General features: G+C 39.1%; 1 protein-coding gene across 1 annotated transcript; it reads right to left on the bottom strand.

Moving 5' to 3' along the window:
- Positions 1–796: 796 nt before the first annotated feature.
- LOC131272105 (zinc finger protein 771-like) lies at positions 797–2,814 on the bottom strand. The gene is made up of 4 exons (XM_058273733.1): positions 2,743–2,814; positions 1,754–2,619; positions 1,319–1,678; positions 797–1,238 (listed from the first exon to the last, which is right to left on the bottom strand). The coding sequence occupies exons 2-4, from the start codon at positions 2,589–2,591 to the stop codon at positions 865–867; spliced, it is 1,572 nt and encodes a 523-aa protein (XP_058129716.1). The 5' UTR covers positions 2,592–2,619; positions 2,743–2,814; the 3' UTR covers positions 797–864.
- Positions 2,815–26,282: the final 23,468 nt, after the last annotated feature.

Below are 26,282 nucleotides of genomic sequence, written 5' to 3'. Positions count from 1 at the left end.
TTACATTTGCGCCTGAAGCTATGCAAAGTGCGATTCATTCTTTCAAGCGCATGCATTTTTTCCGAATATTTGAACGCTAACGGTTCGCTTAAAAGCACGTAACGGTAACACATCATGCACTGGAGGTTGAATGCAGGTTATTATACTTTTCATAATAGTTAACCTATAAATTATTCCACATAGGATGAACAGCACGAAACAATGAGATTAGCTGAAGAAATGAATTGGAAACGTAGTCGCGCCTACAGCGAGCGGACTGCGCTAGATCTACCAAAAAAGGGAGTTTGTTATAAATTTGTGAAATAAGGGGGCTCGTGGACCCAGTATAACCATAATCTTTAATTTAACGAGGCATTCAATTCAAACGGTTCACACAATGGGGGTTTTTACCGCCCATGCAATTTCAATTCTATCGGTATATGTGGAAACGTAAATGGTCGTTTGAATCAAATGCCTCGCAAAAAAGATTCACATATCGAACACGTGCCTCATTGATTAATTTAATTCGAATAATTAGTATTTTTACCGTTCATTACGGGATCCCTAATCCTTCACAACCAACGCACAGTTTTTTCTTTCTTCAGTACTTCCTAATTAGAACAAAAAGTGCGTTGTGATATTTTGCTATCTTTTTCTCCATTTATTCACAATGATTTTTATATGATTTTCCAATGTATTTAGGTGTATGAATATCCTTAAACGCAAAGCGCGTTCGATTTAGCGTTCGATTAGTACCAAACCAACATAATAAATATGTTTCTACATGATCATTAACTTTCCCGCCGTTGATGTAATATCTAGTGTAATAAATGTTTTCACAACAGTTTCGTAGCATGGACGATTCTTATTCGATGCATAAACTGTCTACTGTTCAATGTCCGAATCTTCTTCTTCCGGATTCATAATCTGAATGTCCAACAGTGACCCGTGCCGAATGTCTGAACTAGCCGCGTATTGATCGTCCGGTTCGTCAGGATGTTCTAAAACCTCCGGCTCTCCGTCCCCGTTGAACATTACGTGCACAACTTCTTCGTCCCGGCTATGTTGACCAGCACTTTCTTCTTCCTCTTCCTCGTCCAATATCCCGACACAAGCGATCTCAATATCTTCTCCGTCTTCATTTTCATCTCCCACGCTCAGCTCATCGTATTCGCTTTCCTCTGGCTGTGACCGAGGCTTGGAGTTTCGTCTCTGGATGTTCTTCCGTCGCATGCGGTTGGATTCGTCCACTCCGTAGTCTGTAAGGAGGAAACAAAAATAAACCAAACAGACAATTACAACAAATCTATCTTTCCTATGCCAAAGAGAATTTCGTCACCTTCAGCGCGACACGGAACATTCGGATGTTTCGCCTTGATATGAGCCACCAGCTTGACCGCGCTCATGTACCTTGACTCGCAGTATTGGCACGCGTGCGGACTCTCAAGCAAATGATTTCGCCGGTGCGTACGGAGACATTTTTTGTATCGGAACGATTTCTTGCAGTAGGTGCACCAATATGGCCTGTTTGAACAGGGTGTCCGCTGGTGCTTCATCATAGCATTACGCGAGATGAAACGTGCCGAACAGTTAAGACACTCGTACGGTTTTTCTTGCGTGTGTATTCGCTTATGGATGATAAGGTAGCTTTTCTGGGTGAAACTGTTGCCGCACACGTCGCAACCGTAAGGTTTTACACCTACACAACAAATGCAACAAGAATGAATAAGCATTACTATCGCACTGCAGGACATGGCCGAGCAGAAAAACTTACCGCTATGTGTCCGTTCGTGACGCTCGAGATTTACTCTCTGGGCGAAGCATTTGTCGCAGCTAGGACATGCAAACGGACGCTCGTTTGTGTGCGTTCGCATGTGCATATCCAGTGTCTGCTGCTCGACGTACGCCTTAGAGCAGATGTGGCAGGTGAACAGATTGCGATTGGCATGGAGCCTCCGGTGGCGCGACAGCGATGTGCCGTATTTGAACGCCTTGCCACACTCCGAGCAAAGGTGGGGTTTCCCGGTTGAGTTCCGCAGCTCACCTGTATGTTTACGCATATGCTTCGACAGGTTGGATTTCTCCACAAACGTCATGTCACACTCTGGACAGGCGTGTGGTCGCTCAGACGTGTGAATTCGCATGTGGCGCTTCAGTTTTCGCTCCATCTCGAAAGATTTTGAGCACTGCGGACAGTGATATAGTTTCTCCACTTTGACCTTAACACCATTCGGTTCAGCGTCAATCTCGTCACTTGCAGCTGTATCGGGTTCGTCCAGTAATTCCTCCTTCACGCTAACTTTTTCCTCAAGCTTCGGGCTGAGCTGTTGCTCTTCCGTTTCCGAAAACTTTGATTCAATCACGTAATTACGAAGCGCACTGTCGGTTTGTTCGCACTGCACCTTGAAGAAGTGGGCCCGACGAACCTGCAACACACAGGGTACGCATAGTTGTGATGGTAGACCATCGTTTTTGCTTAACTGCAGCCCAGTAACAGCGCTCAACATGGCATGCAGGTTGTTGTCGAACAGCGGCTTCATCCTCGGTTTACTAGCCATGCAGCAACGGCATATTTCACCAAAGATTAAATCCTCTATTTCTGCAGACGCCATCCTGATGAGGGATGAGAAGAACACGCACCTATTCTCGCCCGACAATGGAGTAATGAGCGCAGTAGAGTAAGTGTGTAAATATAGATTAATGTTTTGTGTCCCACTGCCACCAATTTACACTATTCTTTTCTAGAAATATATGTCCACATACCAAAGGAATTTACTATCTTTTTCCAAACGAACCAGCAAATTGTTGTTCTGCGAAAAGTCTCGAGCGTTTCCTGAAGTCTTGTAGGAAATCTGTAAACAACAATCAGTATGAAACTGACAGCAGTGTTGCCTGAAAGACAAAACATTTAACTTGATTACCAAGGTTATTTATACAATCTGCAAGAACCTTGATCACATTTTGAACAAAATGCTTAACCGTCACCCGTTCAACCAAACCTACATACGTAGACGTTCAACCGGACTACCCGGGTAGTCCATACATTTTGTATGGGAGACTCCGATTTCCTGTACTTAAGACTTAATAACTTTTTATCTAAACGTCGGATCGATTTGAAATTTTCAGTGAAGTTACTTGAGAGTGTTTCCCAAGATATTGTATAACTTTTATAATTTTAAAAATTCATTAAGTATGTTAATTTCAGGTTCCAAAATATTTCACCCTTCACATCTATGACCCAAACCTGTGTAGCTTCAACATTTTAGATAGGAGTTTGCATTTTCTGTATTTCAGTACATGAATCTTTGATCATTGAATCTTCATTACTTGAAATTTCCAGAAATTTATTCATTTTTTTTCCAAACATGTTTTAGAAATGTTAAATGTTCAAGTAGGATTGTTTCATTTGAAAACACGAATTTGATAATTTAAACATTTATGCCTTACGTTTAGGGGTATAATCCCAAATGAAGCCCCCCCGTCGCCGCATCGTCGTCATTTTTTACACATGTGCGCCTGAAAGTATGCAATAGGTGGCACATCAATTCAGTTTGAATATTTGAACAGTTGAATTTCCGTTAGAAACTGTAATGACTTGAACTAATCGATAAAACTGAGCAAGATGGAGATCATAAACCAATGAGTTGGACTGAAGAAATGAGTTTGAAACGGCGGCGCGCCCGCAGCGAGCGCAGCGAGCGGACTGCGCTAGGTCTACCGAAAAAGGGAGTTTGTTATAAATTTGTGAAATAAGGGGGGCCCGTGGGCCCCCCTCATACCGCACCCCTAGGTTGATGGCGTAGCCGAATTTTGATACACTCATGTAAGTAATGCATGAGGGAGTTTATGTTGTACATCCTTTCTAGTATAATCATCATCTTTAATTTAACGAGAATTCAATTCAAACGGTTCACACAACGGCACGTTTCACCAATTGCATACCTTTACGGTGCATCTGCTCACAAATGGTGTAGCCACAACAGCGATTTCGGCTGGGGGGGCTTCATTTGGGATTTTACCCGTTTAGGTATTAAAATCTTAAACTAATATTAAATGCAAGTATGCTACACATCATTTTGTTCTGAAAATGTGCGCCACAAACACGTTTATTAACCCGCGTCTAGTCGACTATGTGTGTGATTCAAAGTACAACAAAAGCTAAGTAAAAGTGAGCGTTATGGAAAAACTCAATCCTTAGAAAAGATAAAACCGAACAGACTTATAGAAGAATTACCAAGAACAGCATTTCTGACGAAAAAAGAATTAAAAAACGGACAAAACTCTGTTCCCAGTTGAAGCATGAAGATAGCATGAAGCGGCTGAGAGTTTATTAATGTTTACAATATTTTATGCAATTTTCCAAAACATTTCAAGTAGTTAAGTATCTACGAGCAAATATATCAGTACTGAAATACAGAAAAAGCAAACTTCTATGTAAAATATATGAACTACACAGAAAAAAGGTTGTAGATGTGAATGGTGAAATTTTTTGGAACCTCAAATTAACATACTTTATGATTTTTTAAAATTATAAAAGCTACACAATATTTTGGGAAACACCATCAAGTATCTTCACTGAAAATTTCAAATCGATCCGACGTCTAGATAAAAAGTTATTAAGTCTTAAGTACAGGAAAACGGAATCTCCCATACAAAATGTATGGACTACCCGGGTAGTCCGGTTGAACGTTTGAGGGGTATCAACCGAAAAACGCAAATAAAAATTATTTAAATTCCTAGGAAATTTTTTTTTCTTCAGCATAACGATAGACAATGAGTTTTTCTAGGCATTCTAAAAATTTCATGTCGGTACGTCAATCCAATCAAAAGTGAGAACAAAACAAAACTCCAAAAACTACCCGGGTAGGCGGTTGAACGGGTGACGGTTAAATTATCGTTTCAACATTTTATGTTTTATTACAGCAGCTGCCACCCAACTCGGTTGATCCAATGACAGTTTATTCAGCTAGGTCTAACTTTGTGCTTACGGATCCTTCGCCATTCGTGTGCTATATGCATTTTTTTAAGCTATGCACATTGAAATGCCTCCAAAGCTGAAACCGTAGAAAGCAACACGCGGTTCATCGGTACCCACGGTACGGTTCCAAGCCTAGCAAACTTAGCTGAATGCGAGGCCTGACCGTTCACAATGCTGCGCTCGATGACCCAGATGGATATGTAGCGGCTGCGGACATCGGAGACAACGGACAGCGGCAAGTCCGCACAATACAGCCGCAAACTTACCGTGCGTTCGTCGCCGTCAAACTTATCGTACACGATGGCAAGAACGGCTTGCCGCGCAACCCACGCGGGTTGCTCAGTGAACGATATAAAAAGCGCATGCAACGAGCACGCGTTCTCTTCTTCTCTTCTGGCTTTTCTACGCGCGAACCTACGTGATCGATTCTTAAAACCGAAAACAAGTGTGATAGATACTTTTTGGCAATCATTTAAATAAAAAAGGTGGCTAACGGGTAGAACATATAGTGAACAATTTCTCGTGTTTCCGTTCCCACAGATAGCACGAATCCACATCAACTGCTAACGGTTCCCCACAACAATGTTCATATGCTTAGAAAAGTTTGGAGGAAGCTGTATAAATTTTCACGGTCAGTTGCAATCATTTTTCTTTAAATTCTACTCATCATATATGACATACAAACCAGACTTTTTATAAGTGAACTGGTACCAGTAGGCGACCGTGGAGACTATCGAATGTGACCAGATGTGACCAGTACCAGATCTCAGTACTGTGTTTTTCATTAAATCGCTGGGGAAACAGAAGTTCTTTCCATATCGTGTTGCGAGGAGAATTGTACCTTTAAAATATGGCGCAAATGAAAAGAGGAAATACGGTGAAACTTATAAACACTTTTAGCTACGAAATGTGACTGATATATTATCATTAAACTTCTTCATTTCCTTTCCAATATAAGAAACTTTACAGAAGAACGCCCTCACTGTTAGGGGTACGAATAAAGTCCCAAGAGAGGATAGCCACTTTTGACGATTGATGGGAAAGTGGGAAGGCGTTTGATGTTTTCCTGGCAAATTCCAAAAAGCAGTATGGGGGTTACGTGTTCGACGAAAACTTTCTGTCGTCCGTCGGGCGCAAAAGAAACAAAAATTCTTACAACAGATTCTCTGTGCCCCTCTATACTTTGCATCCTTCTATGCATACATATCTATATTGATAATAATGTTTATTCCTTTTTTCTATAAGTTAGCAAATCATATTTCATTAGCAGTGTACGTTTCTCGACTTGCTCGATTGTGGATAAGATGGTTATCTATCTAGAGGTGGTTTATCTGTTTCTATTGCTACAATTGTACACCCACCCAAACAACTAGGAGCTCAAGCGGAAGTGTAAATGTTTAACCGGTGTGTAGCTTTGTGCTTAATTAAAAAAATGCCTCAAATAACGCCGGCACCCAATCTATCCGTACCTGCTGCCATATACACTGTGCCAATCGGTAAGTGGGACGGTCATAAAAAGAACACTTGTCTGACTTTGCGATCAATTTTAGGGTACTTAGAATTGACAACAATGAATTTCGCTTATCACATCTTCTTTGTCTATCTTTCTACGAAGCATCTGCAAAAAACAGAGTAAAAATCGGTCACCAAGCGGCGCAATGATCGAAAAAGTGCAAAAAGTCAAAATTTTGTCAGCCAAACGTAAAGTTGGACACTTATGATTCCTAAGAATGTCTGCGGCTTAAGTGTTATGGAAGCTAGCTTAGGCACGTAAAATCATTTTCTGATGATCTATGATATACTAAATTATTGTTATATGTATAAAAAAGATGAGTTTTGATAAATTATTCACACTTTGTGGTTGAAATATGTTACACCACTGCAAGGAATGAAACATTATCTTTTTTATCATATAAATCGATTAAAAATGCCGAAAGTTATCGAGTTTTATCAATTTAACCAAAGTTACTGTTTTGCGATACACTAACAATCGATAAAAAAGCCCATATTGTCAAAAATATAACTTGAAATGGGTCATCTTACAATAAACTTAAAGGACGATGATGTGAGATTCATCAAAAAACCAACTGAATTGAAGACTTTTCCTCAATTATAGATGTCTAAGAATTTAATAAAATAATGAAAGCATTTAGAAGGTTCCAAACTATTTCCAGAACATACCCGCAGAACCCGCAAACAACGCCTTTACTTTTCAAAACCTTATATAGACGATGATTTTAGATTATGTTGAAAGGTACTCTTAGTATCTCGTTCAAATGCATTAATTTAATGTAGTAATTGTCGTCACAGTAAGTATGACTTACATATAAAGCAAACATATACACTTTTGGTTAGAAAGGCAGGCAGTTTTCGAACGTAAAACGGAGCTGACGAGTTTTAAAAAAATGGTTGTTTTAACTTCTATTACTTGGAGGTCATTTGTTAATGTTGTAGGTATTTATGTGATCAGAATGAACTGGAAAACTTGTTTTTAATTAAAGTACGATAAGTACACATCACAACGTTCATATGATGAAGAAAATTATGACAGATGTTGTTGATATAGTTTGACTATTCCAAGATTAAGCTACGAATAACACAAAAGTTACTACTCTAAATCAGCCTCAAAGTTCAGAAGAATCTTTCTGAGTCTTTAGTATGAAATCCAATAGCCAATTTGAGTAAAATTGTACAGTATACTATGTTACAAACACTGTATAGTATAAGTTGGTAACAAAACAGCAATAGGAAGAAATTTAAGCAGAAATGTCCATTAAAGTTAGAAAAAACTGTTGTCAAGCATCAACAAACAGTCATAGACTATAACAGAAATAACATTAAATACCAAAAACTTCTGGAAATAGTTCAACAAACCACGTATTAAACCTGAAAAGCAAGTGTCCAACTTTACGTTTGGCTGGCAAAATTATTACTTTTTGCACTTTTTCGATCATTGCGCCGCTTGGTGACCGATTTTTACTCTCTCTTTTTGCACATGCTTCGTAGAAAGATAGACAAAGAAGATGTGATAAGCGAAATTCATTATTATCAATTCTAAGTACCCTAAAATTGATCGCAAAGTCAGACAAGTGTTCTTTTTTTGACCGTCCCACTTACCGATTGGCACAGTGTATCTTAATTCCATCTGCTTCACATAAATAACACTACTGATCACGAAAAGAACACTAAATCACACATTTAACATTGAAATTACGCAGAAACAAGTTTAGTTGATCACAATTCACAACGCAGTAGGTGAGCAAATATGGCGTCTCGTGTAATGCCCATATCCGAAGGCTCCTCTTGCACTGAATTCATCGCCGTCCCATGCACACATTCAAACATTGACAGTCCGCTTGGGGCGGGGATTTTCCTTCTACTCATCCTCGCCTATGTTTTTGACAGATATTCCTGGTTGGGTTGCTTCTCATTAAATCATATGTCATTCTATGTTTCAAAAACACGTTGTAACTACGACACGGTTTCATCAACATGCGGTAAACATATTTTCTATAAAAAAAATTCATATTTTCATTGGAACACAGCTTAAAATTTTCTAATGGCGTTTTCATTCAATTAATAGCTTGTTCCGAGGAATAACGTTAGAATTAAACAAAATAGACAAATTTTAACGACTTTCCATGCAAAACCGGAATACGCTAGCAACTTTCTGTTGAAAGCTAAATAAAGAGTAGCATTTCTTTTAAATTCAGAACAAGTATGACAACTGTATGATTTAAGTTGAATCCGCCGTGGACAAAACAGTAAACCAACTACATTTGATTATATGTTTGACCAAATATTATTTAAAGCCAGTCGACGACAAGTGGGAAAAAATCCCTGGTACTTTATGTTTCTTTTGAAGCTTTTTCCAGTATATTTTGAATGTTTTAGGGCCCGTTAAGTCCCATAGAACGCCATATCGTGGCTGAAAACCAGCGAGCACAAAGTCGTTGTTTTTCCTGGCAAGACTTGCGGCGTCTGGAGAAGTGTATAGTGTGCAGTTCATTTCGTAATTAAGAAACTTTATCAGAAAACAATAAAAAATAGTATGATTCAGTGGTTTGGACGTACCCCGCCACAGTAAATCATGCGCAAATAGCATCGGAGGAATTAAACGGGTCAAAAATAATTTAAATACCCCACATTTCTAACCCTCCGCATGCATCTCAACTACAACCAATCGAAAACCCATGAACAGCACCCTAAGGTAGGACCTATTCCAACATTCTAAAGTCCAAACGGAGAAGCATTTGATCGTGAATGCCACACAACAGCTGAAAAAACTCCTACATGAATGATTTTGTCGGCTATGGCTAAAGTTTCAGCCAAGGACCGTAAGGCTTTCTTAGTGGGCGTCGAAATATTTTTTGAAAGTACAAAAAAGATGAAACTTTACAACAAAATTTACTTCATTCAATTAGCTAAGTTAACTTTTTTCTTTTCGCAAATGAAAATTTGTCTATTTTTTTTAATGCAAACGTTACATCAGTTCCGTGTTCTTTAATTATAGTACAATATGATCCCAACAGTAAACTGGTGAAGATAAAACATCATCAAACTAATAGTGAAAAGCTGTGTGAAAATTTGTTTAGTTTCTTGCATATAGGTCAAAAAGCCATGTCAAAATAGATGATGGCTTTTCACGAGTAGCAGCTATTTCAAGTTCAACTGTATTTGACCTGCTGATCAGTCATGGCAAGAATTTGCGAGATCTACATATTGATATTCAATAAATCTTAGGAGTAAATAAGGAGTTATGCAAACACCATGCTACACTTTTCTGATCTATGTTCATCACAAACGTTTGGAAGGATCCAACTGAAAACTTTGAGATAGGCGTAAATGAATTATTGATACCATTGCCGAAAACATTTGACGAAAACAAAATATTTTACTTGCGTAAAATGGCCAATGAACTTCATATCTGCAAATAGTTCATATACAAGGAACCTGAACAATAACTGGGCTGTGCGTTTTTGTTTTTTTCTCGATTTAATAGATTGGTCCTGCACAAGTTTCACAAAGTTCACAATATGAAGATTTTGAGCCTTAAAGTCCAAACACTTTCCAGATAGTTGAGATCATATTTCAAATCTTAAATGACAATAAGTTTTTTGCGACATTTTCCGTTCAAGTTTTACCAGATGAAAGTCATAGGCCCGCGCGGCGCACAAGCACGACTCATACATTCGTCGACCTCAATTCTTAGGGAATGTCAGATTGATAAATACTGGCTGAAAGGAAATGCTAAGCTGATAGCAGCTATACCAACGAATCCTTGTAAATCAGATTATAAATACTTTTGAGTTTGGGTAATGAGTTTCATTGTATAATATAAAGAATTTAAATATATTCATGTTGGCTTTGAGTAACATTAAAATTACAAAAACATTTATGGAATACAATCTCATCGATAATTTATGACAAAAATTGAAACATTCATGGATTGATTGTATTCATTTTTAATTTGCACACTAATAACACACACATGTAACCACTCTAAGGCATTTATGAAAAGGATTGAGAGTTAAAAAAAGAACATCAAAATTTATTTGATTTAAATTCATACCATATTAATACAACTTAAAATAAATAAAATATGTTAGTCAAGCTAGGTTAAAATACGTTTTAACCAACAAGGCCAATTTGAAAATCTATGTCACTGCCATCTAGTGGCGTGCGCAGTGAATGCGCGGCTAATTTAGAAATAACCGATTCAGCAAAGACACAGATTTGCATACAATGCGGCTATTTAATAATGTCGCTCACTTCCAGCTCGAATTCTGCTCGAAGTTGCTCAGCGCCGCACTCGTGAGAGGGGGGGGGGGGGGGGGGGGGGGGGGGGCATCATACGGTAAAAACAAAGTATGATTCATCGTTATCATCGTTCGATCGTCATCAAAGTTATCATCGTTCCGTTATCACCGTTTAGAATTTACGAGAGCACCTCCATTTACGGTACCATTCAATCACACGACCAAATTGCGCAAAGACGAATTCATGCTCCATACTTTTAAACTCGAGTACGGTTGGTATTTCTGTGACTGTGATCATTTTATTTGATGTCCTGACTTTTTAGCATGAGGAAACGGACGACTTCATTACTCAGCTTCTTTTCGGGGACGGGTTTCTGTTGACCTTGTGTGTCGACAGAGAACCCCTCGAGGGCACAGCAAACTGTTCCGTTGGCTTGGACCAAGACGAATAGGCCCTACACATCGTCTTCACATGCCTTCGTTTTTACCACACCTGTCATGTGATGTAGCGCTCCCGACCAAACCCTGGTCCAGCAGATTTGCACCAGTCGAAAGCCCGGGTAGGTCGTTTGCCTTCCTGTTCGAAGCATTATGAAATGAAGAGCGGCCATAACCACCACGAAGCCGACGACGGATCGGACGGAGGACAACACCGTCCAATACCGTCTGGTATCGTTGTGGCCACTGATGGGGATACAGGACGAGCAGGAAGAGATGAAAAGGGGGGATGGGAGGGAGGTGTCGAGATCCCGAGGCCGGGCGGGGCCTTGTGCCTTCAAAAAAGAAGAAGCAACACTATCCATGCTACCTTGGGGCGGCGTTTCCACGGAAGGTCTCAAGGGAGCCCAGGAGTTTCAAAGTTTGGCCAAATGGACCGGGGAATCAAGTTTCAACGACGGGGACCAGGAATACGGCAATCCTACTCAGCTGACACGGCCGCTTAAGCCAGTTGTTGAGTGCACTTCAAGGTTGTGTCCGAATTCCGGTTAGAGATCGAACTTTACACCCTTTGGGATCTGGTAATCAGCGTAAACAGCGCACGCAGCTTAGGAAGGGCTTGGCTTTTAATGTGTAACAAGTGGTGGATCGCTCCACAGCTTCATGCTATTTTTTTAAATTTTCATTGACCAGAAAACTGATCTTCTCCTCTTTCTTCAGGTGCTACCGTAAACATTTGCTACGCAATCAAAAATTGCGATTCATGGGAATTTAACGTAACACATTGTATTTGAGCATTACACACACATTTCATAATGTTCTTAAAAACATACACAATGACGTAGCGTTCCATTTAAAGCACGGCAAACGCCACAATTTTCTATGGCAATATTTTACAAATTTACACCCTGGACATATCACCTGTAAAGTTGTTGGGCTGAAAAGCGGGAATGATATGGGCAAGGAACGCAAATAGAACGTATGGGCCATCACTTTATAACGCATGTGAAATATGAAATCTTCGGCGGGAAATCAATGAAATATTCACTTACCTTCTTAATTTATGTTCGGCTGTACACCCTACATGGAAAGTATGAAATTGGCAATACGTAGCTGTAAATATTGAGTTGCTGTGCTGAAAAATAGGTAAGCAATTGAACGTATACCGCCACAACGATACAATATGTCTGCAATAATTTGGACAGCATATCACGTGTAAAGTTGTTGAAACACCGTATATTTAATCTAAAAATGATCGATGGCAAAACACAGAAACATACTGCGCAGACTTTTGAATAAAAATTGAAATGATAACATGCACGAGAACGCTGCGCACGCGGCTGTCATAGCCGGTTTGGCTGGTGAATATAGGCCAGAGGGGCGCGAAGGACGGGAGAGAGGGGGTGAGACGAGTGGATGGGGAAAGCTCCACAGTGGAAATTCAAATAGTCATGTAGTTCAAACCAGTCGAGCAGCACGCAGCCATTGGCTGAGTACTGAGAGAGAGCGAGCCGACCCGGGCTCTCTCGCCGCAGCCAACCGCCCCTCTCTCAAATCGCCTGCGACCACCATTTGAGGTTTAGCCAAATCAGCTTAACATAGCAGATGAAAACATTTATTTCAATGCCGATTGTACTTGTATCTACTTTATTATCTCCGGTTATTTGGAGTAAAAAACAAAATTTCTCTTCATTGGCAATCAATCATAATTGGTCGTGGGAACAAAATGGCAGTGGTACGAAGCGATAAGCCAATTACAGCGCTAGAAACATGACAAAAAGGAAGTGCGATAAGTATATTTTTAAAATTAAACTTTCAACGTTAAAAGTTCAACCGGTTGGTATTAGCGCCATCTATAGGTAGCCTTTTGTGTATCGACTAGATGATAAGTTGGCCGCTTGATGTGTCGAAGCGCTCACGCACGCGCCCCTTTTTTCCACGTGTGTGAGGGAGAAATGAAGAGCATCTCCATTGACATAGCCGCCGCACTGGCGGCTATAAATGTTTGTTTACTTTTGAACGGCGGCTAGATGCGCTACATGTTTATGCACAATTTCCATTTCTTTTTTAATTTTTTATGCATCAGTTGTTTTTATGCCGAATAAAGGTTATCAAAATTCATCAACGTTTAGTGTACGACCGGCAGGTCAGCACTTGTTACATCCTTTCTTTAAAAAGTCGGGAGTTCTGAGCTACAATGTTCTGGAATGTTCTGCTAAAGAAAACCAGAAGCTGCACCGCAAAATGAAATGAAATATAGAAGATTGTACGGTTGCGATTAACCAATCTCGATCCGATGTCGTCGCTTCACACTGAATTTACGTGTGGCAAAAAATATGCTGCTTTGGAATTTGTAACAACAACTGTTGTGGGAAATCGTATCTTGATGAATGAAAATTGTAAATTTTGCATTCAGCACTGCTTTCATGCCTTGTGACAAATGAAGATCAAATAAAAAAACATGTTTTATGTGTGCTCTGGATCTTAGTGCTAAAATATAGGGTTGGAACAGGATTTGTTGCACAAAACTCTCTATGTTTAAACTGTTCGTTTTGCTTTTTTTTTTTGTCTCAGTATTACTATTTAGATCGAAGCAAACTTAACCGCAATCTATCATTCTTGCAAGTAAGTGGGTGAAAAGAATCCAATGCGCAATGCTCATCCGAACACAGTATGGCATGGCATAAATGTTGTTTCAAGTTTGGATCACCTACATTTGAAACCCAACTGGAATAGCCTATCATAATTTTGAAGCTATCAAACATTATTTTAATCTTATTCTTCTAAGCTACCGACAATGTAGATACATAAACATAAATGTATAATATGTATGTTCGATTTTTAAACAAAATAAGTTTACTTGCAAAAGATCTTTACAATGTTTAACAACATTAAAAACTACTTATTATTATTATTATTATTATTATGTAATTATCAAATTGTTCGCCATCTGGCTATACAAAGTCCCAACTTAAAAACTAACAGAAGGATAAACACAGACTAGTGGGGTTACAACAGGAACGGGATAGGGGTAACGAAAAAAGATTAGGAAACGGTGGACAGGAGACGAGAACGGAAGCTGACCAAGGACGTGTGGTGGTCAAACAGGTGACCGACGGCGTTAAAGTCGGACAATGCACGTAGCCAAGGGTCATTCTGGGCAAACAGAATCCGGCGTGTAGGAATGTGAAAAGGAGGACGGATTCGCAACCTGCAGGACGGGACGTAGAGAGGAATGGCTGCGAGAAGGCCAGGAGAGTCAATATGGCCATGCAGGATGTTAGCGATCAGCAACGAGCGAGCGTGGCTGTGACGATCCTTGACGCTAACCAGCCCCAGCAAACGGCACCGGACCGGGTAAGGAGGCAAGGTAGCAGAGGGGTCATTCAGGAATCGCCTGACGGCAAGACGCGTGAATTTCCTGTGCACACTCTCCAACCTATCCTTCGCTGTGACGCCCGCGGGTGATCAGACAACGCAAGCGTAGTCGATGATGGGTCGAACCCAGCAGCAGTACAACGCCTTCAGGCATAGGGGGTCGCGAATTTCTGATGACATGCGGGCGATGAGTCCCAGCAGCCTGTTGGCCCGTTCGACGACTGAGTCCAGGTGCGACCTGAAAGTCAGCCTATCGTCCAGCCACACCCCCAGATCCTTGACTACGGTCACACGGGGGAGGGGCAGGCCACTGAGATGGTAGTTGTGCACCAATTTGTCGGGAGAGCGACCAAAAGAGATGACACAACACTTCGCCACGCATAGCACCAGACCGTTGGCGATGCACCAAGCTGAGAAGGAATCTGCAAAGGTTTGCAGAGACAGGGGATCATTGGACGAGGACACTGGAAGATAGAACTTGACATCGTCGGCGTACATCAAACAGCCCTCTGGTGGGAGGGCGCAGACACAATCCGAGATGAAAAGAGTGAAAAGGAGAGGACTCAAGACGCTCCCCTGGGGTACACCGGATAGGCCGATGAACGGATCGGAGAGGGACCTCCCGACCCTGACCCTGTACGTCCGATCCGATAGGAAGGACTGGAGCCAGCTCAGGAGTGCCCCCCCAAAACCCATCCGCTCGAGTTTGGCCAACAGCAACTGGTGGGGCAAGCAGTCAAATGCCGCCTTAAAGACGGTGTAGATGACATCGACCTGCCCCCCAGAAACCAGGCACGGGTACAGGTCTTGCAACAAAGACATGAGGTTAGTGACAGTGGAGCGTCTAGGCATGAAACCATGCTGGGCGGATGGGATGATAGGCAGAACACAAGGAAGGATGGCTGAGTGGATAATAGACTCGAGGACTTTAGAGACAGCACAAAGGAGGGAAATGCCTCGGTAGTTAGGGATGGCCGTACGACAAGTACTTCCTTTAAGAACTTTTTAAGCAAACCTAAACTAAGCATATTTAGTCTGCTTCCATGTTTTATGATTGATCCAAATCAAATCAAACATCAACGTGATGTTTTGTCGAATAAATGTCACAATAAGTCTGCACATCTTTTAATATTCAATTCGTATTTGTTAATACATTCAGTTATTATTGGAAAAGCGATTGGAAACGCACAGTATGGAAATATGTTTGTTCAGCTATCGACAATTTTTATTAGATATAACCAAATCTCGAGTCTGGCACGCTCCGGTATTACGAACGGATGACCAGCAATCTATAATATACCTTCTTTTGATCACAGTAACTCTCTTCATCCCCACTAAAGTAGGAGTCTGCATAGTACGGTCAAATCCGGACAACCAACTGATCTGGCAAGTAAGAAAATTTTCGGAGAAAAATTGAAATGAAACTATTGTATGAGGTGTTCAATCCCAGGCGACATATTCATAGATTGTTATTAGACTTTCTCGATCACATTTTACTCTTGATCGTTTTAAAAATTCCCAGCTGCGTGAAACTCGTAAACAATCCGGCGGAAAAAGAATATGTTTACTTTGCATCCACAATGAGTACCTTCAAATTATACAATTCATATTTTCCTAAGATCCGTTTTTTGTACGACTTTGTGTTTGTGTTAGAAACGCAATTTGGATGTATAGGTTAATCGTTGAATCTGAACGTAGACCAGACCCTATGAACCCTAAACGTGACTAAAATATTGTGATAGTTATCGCACGTAAAAAAGGGGTTAAAGTGCAAACCGTGGACAGGGGACAAAAAGGGGGTTTCCGTACCATATGGAGCAACAAAGCTGGTAACCTCCAGGAGTACAATCGATCACGCAAAGGCATAGTGGCACAACATAGTCAAATTTGATAATAAGACCCTTCCGGGTGATCTGTATTACACGATTTGTTCTTGACAAATTGTTTAAGTTACCAATACATTATATTTTTTTTATTCTGAGTCAGTCGGACAACTGTCTATTGAATCGGAAGCCTAATTCAGCAGCTATAATCGATCGCGTAATTTTGACCGAAAAACGGTAGAAAAAGAAATTGTTTGACAAGCATGTTGCGACTGTGGTATACTTTTATATCCGTTTGTGAAAACCGTTACAATCTTTAGATAAGGGAATGCTTGCAACGACATCTTCTTCCTGTAATTAGAAAACAAGATCATCGAGTACTGTTTTGGTCGAATTTGGCATCATAACATGAAGCGAATCATACAATAGCGTGTTACTAAGCCGAAGGACTGAAATTCAAACCCATAGAGCTGAATCCGCTAAACAATTCCAGGACCCGACTCATAGTAACTATTTGAGCCTTGAGTTATTTGTGAAAACATGTCAAAGCAGCACATTCCATGAATAAATATCAAAAGGTTGGAGAAAAGTATCCAAAAACCTCGGAATTAAATGGAAATAAAATCACCTCTAAATGTAGTAGAAGATATAGGAGGATCGAACAATTAAAAGGAAACTAGGTTTGCTCTCAAAACAGGGAGACACCTAGTTTAACTATATATTAATAATACCTGGTTTAATTTTTTTGAAATTGTACTGCTTATTGCATTTAGTTAAACAAAATTGTTAAACAAATGAACCAACCTCGAACAAATTTAGCCGATCGTGCTGACTATTTCAAACAACCAATTATTTTCTATTTGAAAACTATTATACTATCATAAATAAAATTCGTGAAAAAATTTGTACACTTCACTATGATTTGATACACTACAAGTGCTTATTTTGCAATTCACAAAAGTAATGAATAAATTAATTTCAATTAGCTGTAACTGTGAAACTATTTCAGCTACATACAATAATTGATATTGACCGATGAACATTCATAGAACGATAATATTATTCAATACCAAATGCGCTGGATAAACTTATGTATCATATTTATGATGTGTTAATGGCAAACAAATTGGATATGTACTGTCTGCTGGCTGATTATGATGATCAAATAAATCCGGCAAATTGTTCGGGCCTCCAAAACCCTTAATTCATTACAGCTTGAAAAAGAATTGAAACAAAATAACTAGCTTGACATTGACCAAACATTCACATATTTTGGTTGTAAAAAATATATTAGTTAAATAGTTAGGACATATTCATTCAACAAGGTAACTATATATCAAGCAATCGTTTCAAATTTTATAAGCGAATTGTAGGATTTATCAGTGTCACTCAACATGCTGTACATCAATAATCATGTAATCCCAAACAATTATGACACACAATCATCACTCGAAATTTCTTGCGCATGTATCCATCAGAGATTTGGAATTAATTATGCTGTATTTAAACAGTAACAAAAGAAAATGAAAGTAAAAAAGTAGCTACAAATAATAAATAAACATTGCCCCGCCCAACGAATAAGGCTTTTCCGTAAGTTTCTTAGTCACGCGCTTGCGCAAAGTGCCATCTGTTGGGCCAACCGATTGATACTGGCGGCTTAAAATATATAACCGATTCGTGTTGCGCGCAATATGACGGCTATTTTAGCCCCGAGAGCCTTTGCGTACAAGATCGAGCAGAATCGAGCAGAATTGACCAGTGCTCGACTTTCGTGAGAGGGGGGGGACATCATACTTTGTTTTTACCCTTTGTTTTTACCAAATATTTTATGTAGCTTTTCCGAAAATTGTAAAAAAAAAATTTGCATCTAGGACTGAACTAAACTGCACAAAAAGCAAACTACCATTTATAATATACCATGGCATGGTCTAAACTGGTAGGTGGTTGTAGATGTGAAGGGTGAATTTTTAAGGGTAAAAACAAAGTATGATGTCCCCCCCCCTCTCACGAAAGTCGAGCACTGGTCGATTCTGCTCGATTCTGCTCGATCTTGTATGCAAAGGCTCTCGGGGCTAAAAGAGCCGTCATATTGCGCCCAACACGAATCGGTTATATATTTTGAGCCGCCAGTATCAATCGGTTGACCCAACAGATGGCACTTTGCGCAAGCGCGTGACGAAGAAGCTTACGAAAAAGCCTTATTCGTTGGGCGGGGCAATGTTTATTTATTGTTTGAAGCTACTTTTTTACTTTCATTTTCTTTTGTTACTGTTTAAATACAGCATAATTAATTCCAAATCTCTGATGGATACACGCGCAAGAAATTTAGAGTGATTATTGTGTGTCATAATTCTTTGGGATTACATGATTATTTATGTACAGTATGTTAAGTGACACTGATGCCCCCCACAAATGCCTGTGACACTGATAAATTTGCTTATAAAATTTAAAACGATTGCTTGATATATAATTACTTTTTGTTGAATGGATATGTCCTAACTATTTTACTGATATATTTTACAATCAAAATATGTGAATGTTTGGTTCTCAAACTAGTTTTTTTTGTTTCAACTCTTTTCAATCTGTAATGAATTAAGGGTTATGGAGGCCCGAACAATTTGCTCATCATCAGCCAGCAGTCAGTAAATCTCCAATTTGTTTGCCATTAACACATTTATGATACATAAGTTTAGCCAGCGCATTTGGTATTGAATAATTGAGGGTATCACGATTGGGAGCGCGGAAACGACAAACTTCTCGACGCTGGCCCATACAAAAGGTAAACAACTCTTTGAAAAAAGCGAAAAAATGGCTGGCCGTCTCGACGATCCAAAACGACGCCACCTACGTGTCGAGACGATGCGCGGATACGAAACGATGCGAGTCGTTATCGTCGAGCAGTTTCAAGCACCTCCTGGTCGATGGATCTCTATAGACCGTATGTTTCCGCGGCATATGTGGCTTCTATAGATCTTGGTATTTACCAAGAACATGATAATTCAGGATGCACTTTTCATATCAACGTTGCAACGTTTTGACAAGTCACTTTGATTTATTTAGCCATTTAGCCATAGTATAAAACACACCAATAACTCAATCGTTGTGAAAATTGATTAAAAATCAAAGTGCTCGAAAATTGTTGAAAACTATATATTTATATACCTTGGAATACTTGTATAAATACCCAGGTTGCTATTCGAGCAAATATTTGAGGGTATTATGATCCAGTTCCGCGTTATTGCTCGAAAGTTTCCGCATATTTGCTCGAAAAGCAACCTGGGTATTTATACAAGTATTCCAAGGTATATAAATATATAGTTTTTAACAATTTTCGAGCACTTTGATTTTTAATCAATTTTCAAAACGATCGAGTTATTGGTGTGTTTTATACTATGGCTAAATGGCTAAATAAATCAAAGTGACTTGTCAAAACACAACGTTGATATGAAAAGTGCATCCTGAATTATCATGTTCTTGGTAAATACCAAGATCTATAGAACCCACATATGCTCCGGACACATACGGTCTATAGAGATCCATCGACCAGGAGGTGCTTGAAACTGCTCGACGATAACGACGCGCGTCGTTTCGTATCCGCGCATCGTCTCGACACGTAGGTGGCGTCGTTTTGGATCGTCGAGACGCCCAGCCATTTTTTCGCTTTTTTCAAAGTGTTGTTTACCTTTTGTATGGGCCAGTGTCGAGAAGTTTATCGTTTCCGCGCTCCCAATCATAATACCCTCAATTATCGTTCTATGAATGTTCATCGGTTGATATCAATTATTACATGTAGCTGAAATAGTTTCGCAGTTACAGCTAATTGAAATTAAGTTATTCATTACTTTTGTGAATTGCTTTATTGCAAAATAAGCACTTATAGTGTATCAAATCATTTGTTCAAATCATAATTTGTTCAGTTCAAAAGCTTGGATCATTTGTTTAACGATTTTGTTTAACTAAATTCAATAAGCAGTACAATTTAAAAAAATTCAAACCATGTATTATTGATATATAGTTAAGCAATTTGTTGCTCTCCTTGTTTTGAGAGTAACCCTAGTTTCCTTTTAATTGTTCGATCCTCCTGTATTTTCTACTACATGTCGAGATGATTTTATTTCCATTTAATTCCGAGTATTTTGGATACTTTTCTCCAGCCTTTTGATATTTCTTCATGGATTGTGCTGCTTTGACATTGTTTCACAAATAACTCAAGGCTCAAATAGTTACTATGTGTCGAGTCCTGGAATTGTTTAGCGGATTCAGCTCTTTAGGTTTGAATTTCAGTTCTTCGGCTTGGTAACACGCTATTGTATGATTCGCTTAATGTTATGATGGCAAGTTCGGCCAAAACAGTACTCGATTATCTTGTTTTTTAATTCTAGGAAGAAGATGTCGTTGCAAGCATTCCCTTATCTAAAGATTGTAACGGTTTTCACAAACGGATATTAAAGTATACCACACCCCCAAATTGCATGTCAAACCATTTCTTTTTCTACCGTTTTTCAGCCAAAATTACGCGATCGATTGTAGCTGCTGAATTAGGCTTCCGATTCAATAGACAGTTGTCAGACTGACTCAGAACCAAAAAAAAAAATTATTGGTAACTTAAACAATTTGTCATGTATACAAATCGTGTAGTTCAGATCACCCGGAAGGGTCTTATGATCAAATTTGACTATGTTGTGCCATTATGCCTTTGCGTGATCGATTGTACTCCTGGAGGTTACCAGCTTTGTTGCTCCATATGGTACGGAAACGCTCTTTTTGTCACCTGTCCACCTGTCCACGGTTTGTACTTTAACCTCTTTTTTACATGCGATAACTATCATAATGTTTTAGTCACGTCTAGGGTTCACAGGGTCTGGTCTACGTTCAGATTCAACGATAAAACTACACTTCCAAATTGCGTTTCTAACTGTTCCGACACTTACACCTTTCTAATCCCGGCACCGGCACTAAAGGCTGACTGATTTATTTTATATTTATCATGATATTACAGACGTTGCCGTATTGTTAAACTGACTGATATCCTTAAAAGTAAACTATCATATACAATAATCATCAGCTACAAATAATGAAAACCGAGTAAACACAAAGTCGTACAAAAAACGTATCTTAGGAAAATATGAATTGCATAATTTGAAGGTACTTATTGTGGATTCAAAGTAAACATATTCTTTTGCCGCCGGATTGTTTACGAGTTTCACGCAGCTGGGAATTTTTAAAACGATCAAGAGTAAAATGTGATCGAGAAAGTCGAATAACAATCTATGAATATGTCGCCTGGTATTGAACACCACATACAATAGTTTCAACGCCAACTCGATCGAATTGTTCTTTTACATGTTCTTTTTGAATTTTTTCCGAAAATTTTCTTACTTGCCAGATCAGTTGGTTGTCCGGATTTGACCGTACTATGCAGACTCCTACTTTAGTGGGGATGAAGAGAGTTACTGTGATCGAAAGAAGGTATATTACAGATTGCTGGTCATCCGTTCGTAATACCGGAGGGTGCCAGACTCGAGATTTGGTTAGACCTAATAAAAATTGTCGATAGCTGAGCAAACATATTTCCATACTGAGCGTTTCCAATCGCTTTTCCAACAATAAGTGAATGTATTAACGAATACGAATTGAATATTAAAAGATGTGCAGACTTGTTGTGACATTTATTCGACAAAACATCGCGTTGATGTAGTGTTTCAATTCTGATTTGATTTGGATCAATCATAAAACATTGAAGCAGACTAAATCTGCTTAGTTTAGGTTTGCTTAAAAAGTTCTTAAATGGAGTAGTTTTTAATGTTGTTAAACAGTGTGAAGATCTTTTGCAAGTAAATTTATTTGGTTTAAAAATCGAACATAAATATTATACATTTATGATTATGTATCTACATTGTCGGTATCGTAGAAGAATACGATGAAAAGCAGAATGTTTGATGGCTTCAAAATTATGATAGGCTATCCCAGTGGGGTTTCAAATGTAGGTGATCCAAACTTGAAACAACATTTATGCCATGCCATACTGTGTTTGGATGAGTACTGCGCATTGGATTCTTTTCACCCTCTTACTTGCAAGGATCATAGATTGCGGTTAAGTTTGCTTCAATCTAAATAGTAATACTGAGACAAAAAAAAATGCAAAATGAACAGTTTAAACATAAAGAGTTTTGTCCAACAAATCCTGTTCCAACCCCATATTGAAGCACTTAAGATCCAGAGCACACATAAAACATGTTTTTTTTTATATGATCTTAATTTGTCACAATACATGAAAGCAGTGCTGAATGCAAAATTTACAATTTTCATTCATCAAGGAACGATTTCCCACAACAGTTGTTGATACAAATACCAAAGCAGCATATTTTTTACCACACGTAAATTCAGTGTATAGCGACGACATCGGATCGAGATTGATGAATCGCAACCGTACAATCTTCTATATTTCATTTCATTTTTCGGTGCAGCTTCTGGTTTTCTTTAGCAGAACATTAGAACATTTTTGCTCAGAACTCCCGATTTTTAAAAGAAAGGAGGTAACAAATGCTGACCTGCCTGTCGTACACTAAACGTTGATATATTTTAGTTACCTTTATTCGGCATAAAAACAACTAATGCGTAAATAATTAAAAAAGAAATGGAATTTGTGCATAAACATGTAGCGCATCTAGCCGCCGTACAAAAGTAAACAATGATTTTTAGCCTCCAGTGCGGCGGCTATGTCAACGAAGATGCTCTTCATTTCTCCCTCACACCCGTGGAAAAAGGGGCGCATGCGTGAGCGCTTCGACACATCAAGCGGCCAACTTATCATCTAGCCGACACACAAAAGGCTACCTATAGATGGCGCTGATACCAACTGGTTGAACTTTTAACGTTGAAAGTTTAATTTTAAAATTAAGCTTATCGCACTTCCTTTTTGTCATGTTTCTAGCGCTGTAATTGGCTTATCGCTTGGTAGCACTGCCATTTTGTTCCCACGACCAATTATTGAGGGTATTATGATCCAGTTCCGCGTTATTGCTCGAAAGTTTCCGCATATTTGCTCGAATAGCAACCTGGGTATGTATACAAGTATTTCAAGGTATATAAATATATAGTTTTTAACAAGTTTCGAGCACTTTGATTTTTAATCAATTTTCAAAACGATCGAGTTATTGGTATGTTTTATACTATGGCTAAATGGCTAAATAAATCAAAGTGACTTGTCAAAACACAACGTTGATATGAAAACTGCATCCTGAATTATCATGTTCTTGGTAACTACCAAGATCTATAGAACCCACATATGCTTCGGACACATACGGTCTATAGAGATCCATCGACCAGGAGGTGCTTGAAACTGCTCGACGATAACGACGCGCGTCGTTTCGTATCCGCGCATCGTCTCGACACGCAGGTGGCGTCGTTTTGGATCGTCGAGACGCCCAGCCATTTTTTCGCTTTTTTCAAAGTGTTGTTTACCTTTTGTATGGGCCAGCGTCGAGAAGTTTATCGTTTCCGCGCTCCCAATCGTAATACCCTCATATGATTGATTGCCAATGAAGAGAAATTTTGTTTTTTACTCCAAATAACCGGAGATAATAAAGTAGATACAAGTACAATCGACATTGAAATAAATGTTTTCATCTGCTATGTTAAGCTGATTTGAATAAGGAGGCAGTATGAGTTTCAATTCGTCAATAATTTAGTTTTCATTTCACTCCACTGCCAAAGTTTGTCGCTTTTCTACTGCAATATGTCTTTTAATGCATATACAGGGTCCGCAGTCATACAATGGCAGGCCCCAACCGGTACAGGGATTCATGAACGTGCTAGGGGGATTGCCTGTACCAGTAGAGGGATATCCGCGGGCATATAATTGCAAACCGCGGTGGCTGAGGGGAATCAAGCTGGCGTATTGTTGCGATTGTCAACCGGTCGCAAAATAGTAGGTATCTGGCAACCGTGCATGATTCAAATGTGTCGCACAAATGACCGTTAGATGGCGTGCTAAACAACTAATCGAACACGTTGAAAGGAAATATCAAATTTAGTTTTTGATATAATATTTTTTCCGTGAATACTAAATACGAAACTTCATTTAAACGTAGTTTTTCGTCGTTTTTACTTGAAATCTAACGGTTACTCATGCGATACATTTGAGTGTGCGGTGCACAGCACCGCTCATGCACGGTTGCCAGATACCTACTATTTTGCGACCGGTTGACAACCGCAACAATACGCTCGCTTGATTCCCCTCAGTCACCGCAGTTTGCAATTATATGCCCGCGGATATCCCTCTACCGGTACAGGCAATCCCCCTAGCACGTTCATGAATCCCTGTACCGGTTGGGGCCTGCCATTGTATGACTGCGGACCCTGTATTGGAAAAAATGCATGCGGTAAAATCCCGTGGGACCGACAGCGTTCTTTCCCGCATGTCGGTGTCGGTTCGCTCGGACCGACAGAGCCGGTTTGGTAGGCCGGCGTTTCAACGAATCACGTGATACAATTCGTTTCCATTGACGTGAGATGAATTAAAATTGATAGCTCGGATTAATTCGATTGAAGTCCATACTGAGGCTGAAAGACTTTCTCCGCGCAGAATCGAGGAAGAATTCACTTGTATCATTTTATCATTCTCTATATTTTAAAGTAGTAATAAAATCAGTCGGGTCAACCTATGCCGACCGAAAATCTACCGATCGATCATCTCTTGGTCTCCTTACGATAGCAACGGTAGATATAAGTACCGTCATGTCTGGTGAGCGGATATGCTGCCACGCCCAACCTTGCCAACTAGCTACCCTTTACTAGGTATACACTTATGATTAACATTCTTCGATATTGCTACATATATCTCTATTTTAATCTCGTTTTTGAGCTAACTGTCTTTGTTCATACTTGATCTAAAACTGGTGATTACATTATTTGATCTAACAATTGAAAAAAAGAAATACATATTTTATTTTTTTTTAAAAGACCAATGAGGCGTCACCTTTTTCAATGAATGTCCAACTTCAAAACGATAATTTTCTCATTATCACTAGTATAAAAAAAACTGCCTCCATACGAAAAGCATGGAATAAAAGGCACTGCTTGAAGTTCAACAGGAACGGTTCAAATCGAAGAAGAAAAGCAACATACGCAATTCAAACTAAAACTGTGTTAGCACTGTGTTATTCTTTGTTTCTTCTGGTAACCCAAATTGTACATTCTTATCATGGTAAGTTTCTGCAGTTCAATTCTTGGATAGTTTTGCACACTTTTGTTATGCGCATACTTTTTTTTTGTGCGCAGAGTAACATGTATGTGATGATGTGATGAAAATCACACCCTTGTTGAATCGAACACATTGCACACACTATTTAATTGAAAAGGTGTTGCTGAATAAATAAAGATGTTGTATGATACCTACAAGCATCATATGCTACCACAAATGCACAGCACAATAAACTGTGTGAGGTACCACAGTACGGCACACAGAAACGGCACAAGAATGTTACTTGAACAAAGGGCACAAAAACATGCAACACATTTATCATGAAATTTATAAAATTTCAATGTAGAATAAACCAAACATTTGCAATACGGAATCAAAATTAAATAGAACTTTAAATTTTCTTAATGTTATTCCATTGAAAAGTTTTTATTCTCAGTTTTCAGCTTTATTCCATGACAAACCATCAGTAACTTTCCAACCGAATTATTTTCCACGAAATTAATGTTCTATTAACCAAATTGACAAATAATTTAATTTTTTGCTTTTTTATTAAATATTGTTTTAGTACATTGAATTTGACAATCGTGAAATGTTTGAAAAATAAAAAAGTAAAAGTAATGTCAAGAAAACTTATTATTTTTTAAAAAGTGCTGGACATTTCTTTTGCTAATTCATTTCCAACATCCTCAAACTGTTCTGAGAATTTTCCTCTTGTTTAACAA

This window comes from Anopheles coustani, chromosome 3 (genome assembly GCF_943734705.1).
Source record: "Anopheles coustani chromosome 3, idAnoCousDA_361_x.2, whole genome shotgun sequence".
In the NCBI taxonomy this organism is placed as follows: domain Eukaryota; kingdom Metazoa; phylum Arthropoda; class Insecta; order Diptera; family Culicidae; genus Anopheles; species Anopheles coustani.
The sequence above is the reverse complement of the archived record's forward strand: the minus strand, read 5'-3'. Positions and strand labels throughout refer to the sequence as shown.

What these genes read in the sequence shown, in the direction of transcription:
- LOC131272105 (XM_058273733.1), bottom strand. Translation starts at nt 2,591, where the DNA reads ATGGCGTCTGCAGAAATAGAGGATTTAATCTTTGGTGAAATATGCCGT. An exon ending in TCACGAACGGACACATAGCG is followed by an intron (nt 1,679 to 1,753) that starts GTAAGTTTTTCT and finishes TTTGTTGTGTAG; the next exon opens with GTGTAAAACCTTACGGTTGC. An exon ending in TGTTCCGTGTCGCGCTGAAG is followed by an intron (nt 1,239 to 1,318) that starts GTGACGAAATTC and finishes TCCTCCTTACAG; the next exon opens with ACTACGGAGTGGACGAATCC.